The sequence below is a fragment of the Nematolebias whitei genome, chromosome 3 (genome assembly GCF_014905685.2).
Source record: "Nematolebias whitei isolate Nwh7 chromosome 3, NemWhi1, whole genome shotgun sequence".
NCBI lineage: Eukaryota > Metazoa > Chordata > Actinopteri > Cyprinodontiformes > Rivulidae > Nematolebias > Nematolebias whitei.
This window is the reverse complement of record NC_056500.1, coordinates 2,797,799-2,801,266: the sequence shown is the minus strand read 5'-3', so window position 1 is coordinate 2,801,266 and position 3,468 is coordinate 2,797,799. Positions and strand designations below refer to the sequence as shown.

Below are 3,468 nucleotides of genomic sequence, written 5' to 3'. Positions count from 1 at the left end.
TTATATTTAGTTAATCATTATTACTAATTATGTTATATTTAGTTAATCATTATTAATAATTATGTTATATTTAGTTAATCATTATTATTAATCATGTTATATTTAAAGTGGTGTTCTGTTGTTGGACTTCTGTGTTCGTCATGGATTGTCAATAACGAACACCATGTTCAAGCATAAGGGTGTCCATATGTGCTCTTGGCACCAGGACACCCTAGGCCGCAGTTCGATGATCGACTTTGTCATCGTCTCATCTGATCTGCGGCCACATGTCTTGGACACTCGGGTGAAGAGAGGGGCGGAGCTGTCAACTGATCACTACCTGGTGGTGAGTTGGCTCCAATGGTGGGGGAGGATGCCGGTCAGACCTGGCAGACCCAAACGTATAGTGAGGGTTTGCTGTGATCATCTGGCAGAGTCTCCTGTGAGACGGAGTTTCAACTCCCACCTCCGGGAGAACTTCGAACATGTTCCGAGGGAGGTGGGGGACATTGAGTCCGAGTGGACCATGTTTCGTGCCTCTATTGTCGAGGCGGCTTACCAGAGCTGCGGCCGCAAGGTTGTCGGTGCCTGTCACTGCGGCAACCCTCGAACCCGATGGTGGACACCGTCGGTGAGGGATGCTGTCAGGCTGAAGAAGGAGTCCTATCGGGCGTTTTTGGCCTGTGGGACCCCGGAAGCAGCTGATGGGTACCGGCAGTCCAAGCGACATGCGGCTCGGGTGGTCGCTGAGGCAAAAACTCAGGCATGGGAGGAGTTCGGAGAGGCCATGGAGAACGACTTCCGCACGGCTTCAAGGTGATTCTGGTCCACCATCCGGCGTCTCAGGGGGGAAAAGCGGTACGCCACCAACACTGTTTATAGTGGGAGTGGTGTGCTGCTGACCTCAACTCGGGATGTTGTGGGTCGGTGGGCGGAATACTTTGAAGACCACCTCAATCCCACCGGCACGTCTTCCACTGAGGAAGCGGAGCCTGGGGACTCTGGGTCGGGCTCTCCAATCTCTGGTGCTGAGGTCACCGAGGTGGTTAAAAAGCTCCTTGGTGGCAGGGCCCCAGGGGTGGATGAGATTCGCCCGGAGTTCCTTAAGGCTCTGGATGTTGTAGGGTTGTGTTGGCTTACACGACTCTGCAATATTGCGTGGACATCGGGGGAAGTTCCCCTGGATTTGCAGACCGGGGTGGTGGTCCCCCAATTCAAAAAGGGGGACCGTAGAGTGTGTTCCAACTACAGGGGAATCACGCTCTTAAGCCTCCCTGGTAAGGTCTATTCGGGGGTTCTGGAGAGGAGGGTCCGTCGGATAGTCGAACCTCGGATTCAGGAGGAACAGTGCGGTTTTTGTCCTGGTCGTGGAACACTGGACCAGCTCTACACTCTCAGCAGGGTCCTGGAGGGTGCGTGGGAGTTTGCCCAACCGGTCTACATGTGCTTTGTGGGCTTGGAAAAGGCGTTCGACCGCGTCGCGTTCGACCGCGTCCCTCGGGGGCCCCTGTGGGGGGTACTCTGGGAGTATGGGGTACCGGGCCCTTTGATACGGGCTGTTAGGTCCCTGTACGACCGTGTCAGAGCCTGGTCCGCATCGCCGGCAGTAAGTCGGGCTTGTTCCCGGTGAGAGTTGGACTCCGCCAAGGTTGCCCTTTGTCACCGATTCTGTTCATAACTTTTATGGAGTTGAGGGGATCCATTTTGGTGGCCTTAGGATTGCTTCTCTGCTTTTTGCAGATGATGTGGTCTTATTGGCTTCATCAGATCGTGATCTACAGCTTTCACTGGAGCGGTTCGCAGCCGAATGCGACGCGGCCAGGATGAAGATCAGTTCCTCCAAATCCGAGGCCATGGTCTTGAGCCGGAAAAGGGTAGAGTGCCCTCTCCGGGTCAGGGAGGAGGTCCTACCCCAAGTGGAGGAGTTCAAGTATCTTGGGGTCTTGTTCACGAATGAGGGAAAAATGGAGCGAGAGATCGATAGGAGGATAGGTGCAGCGTCTGCAGTGAAGCGAGAGCTGAGTCAAAAGGTGAAGCTCTCAATTTACCGATCGATCTACGTTCCTGCCCTCATCTATGGTCACGAGCTTTGGGTTGTGACCGAAAGAATGAGATCATGGATACAAGCAGATGAAATGAGTTTTCTCCGCAGGGTGTCTGGACTCTCCCTTAGAGACAGGGTGAGAAGCTCGATCATCCGGGAGGGACTCAGAGTAGAGCCGCTGCTTCTCCACGTCGAGAGGAGCCAGTTGAGGTGGCTTGGGCATCTGGTTAGGATGCCTCCTGGTGAGGTGTTCCGGACACGTCCCACCGGAAGGAGGCCCAGAGGAAGACCCAGGACACGCTGGAGGGACTATGTTTCTCTGCTGGCCTGGGAACGCCTCGGGATTCCCCCGGAGGAGCTGGACCAAGTGGCTGGGGAGAGGGAAGACTGGGCCTCCCTACTTAGGCTGCTACCCCCGCGACCCGACCCCGGATAAGAGGAAGAAAATGGATGGATGGAAGTTTTAATAATATATCGGAGCGTTACGAGTACGGTGAGGTGGGCGTGGCCACGACCAGGACCTGGTTTCTCTTCCCGAAGAGCCTCCAGAGTCCTCGATGGTTTCCTCGAACATCCAGGTCCCAATATATTATCTTATAATTAATTATTATTAATATATTATGCTATAATTAGTTAATTATTAGTGTATAAGATCAGTTTACAAACAAACTAAATAACAGTTTGTTGTAGAAATCAGGTTTTCTGATTAAAACAACAACTTGATGAATTTAAAAGAAAAGAAGAACATCTCCTGTAGGAACATGTGACCACCCTCAAGTCTCAGAAAGACCTTCTCCATCAGCAGACCAGAGTCCAGACCCTGTCTGGAAAATGTGAACATCATTTCCCAGGTTTTCCCAGACTTCCAGAGTCGTTGGGAACACTGGGATCGTTCCAGCGGAGCGTTACTCACGAGTACGGTGAGGTGGGCGTGGCCACGACCAGGACCTGGTTTCTCTTCCTGAAGAGCCTCCACAGTCCTCGATGGTTTCCTCGAACATCCAGGTCCCAAACGTGCAGGCACTGCCGGGACAAGAACCAAACCAGAACGGGTTAATGTGGGTTCTGCTAAAACCGTTACCTGATCCGCTGACGGAGTCTACCTTGGCGAGTTCAGTCCAGGTGAACGTGTCCGACTCAGACTCCATCTTTATGAACATGACGTAGATCTTCCCCACTGTGTCCGGAACAAACGAGTCCTCACAGGGGTTCTTGGTGTGGTCCAGAACCTCCGCCGCTCTGAGTCACAAAAACACACCGTTACAGAACCGCAGCGAGGACGAACCCAAACAGGTGAGACCGGGCAACTGGACTCACTTCAGAAGCTTCTGGATCTCCATCTCATACGAGTCTTTCTTCAGACTGTGAGGAGAAGAGGAGGACAGTTGTGTCAGAGGGCCACATGAATACACCTGAGGGCCACATGAATACACCTGAGGGCCACA

The 3,468-nt window shown here is 52.8% G+C and overlaps 1 protein-coding gene across 1 annotated transcript in view; it reads right to left on the bottom strand.

Annotated features, from left to right (window-relative positions):
- Positions 1-2,932: 2,932 nt before the first annotated feature.
- LOC119430376 (protein O-linked-mannose beta-1,2-N-acetylglucosaminyltransferase 1) overlaps positions 2,933-3,468 on the bottom strand; it is a 12,554-nt gene continuing 12,018 nt past the window's right edge. The window contains exons 6-8 of the mRNA XM_037697782.1: positions 3,341-3,385; positions 3,127-3,262; positions 2,933-3,046 (exon numbers count right to left, since the gene is read on the bottom strand). Coding sequence (XP_037553710.1) covers positions 2,933-3,046; positions 3,127-3,262; positions 3,341-3,385 — 295 coding nt within the window. The remainder of the gene's footprint in view (positions 3,047-3,126; positions 3,263-3,340; positions 3,386-3,468) is intronic.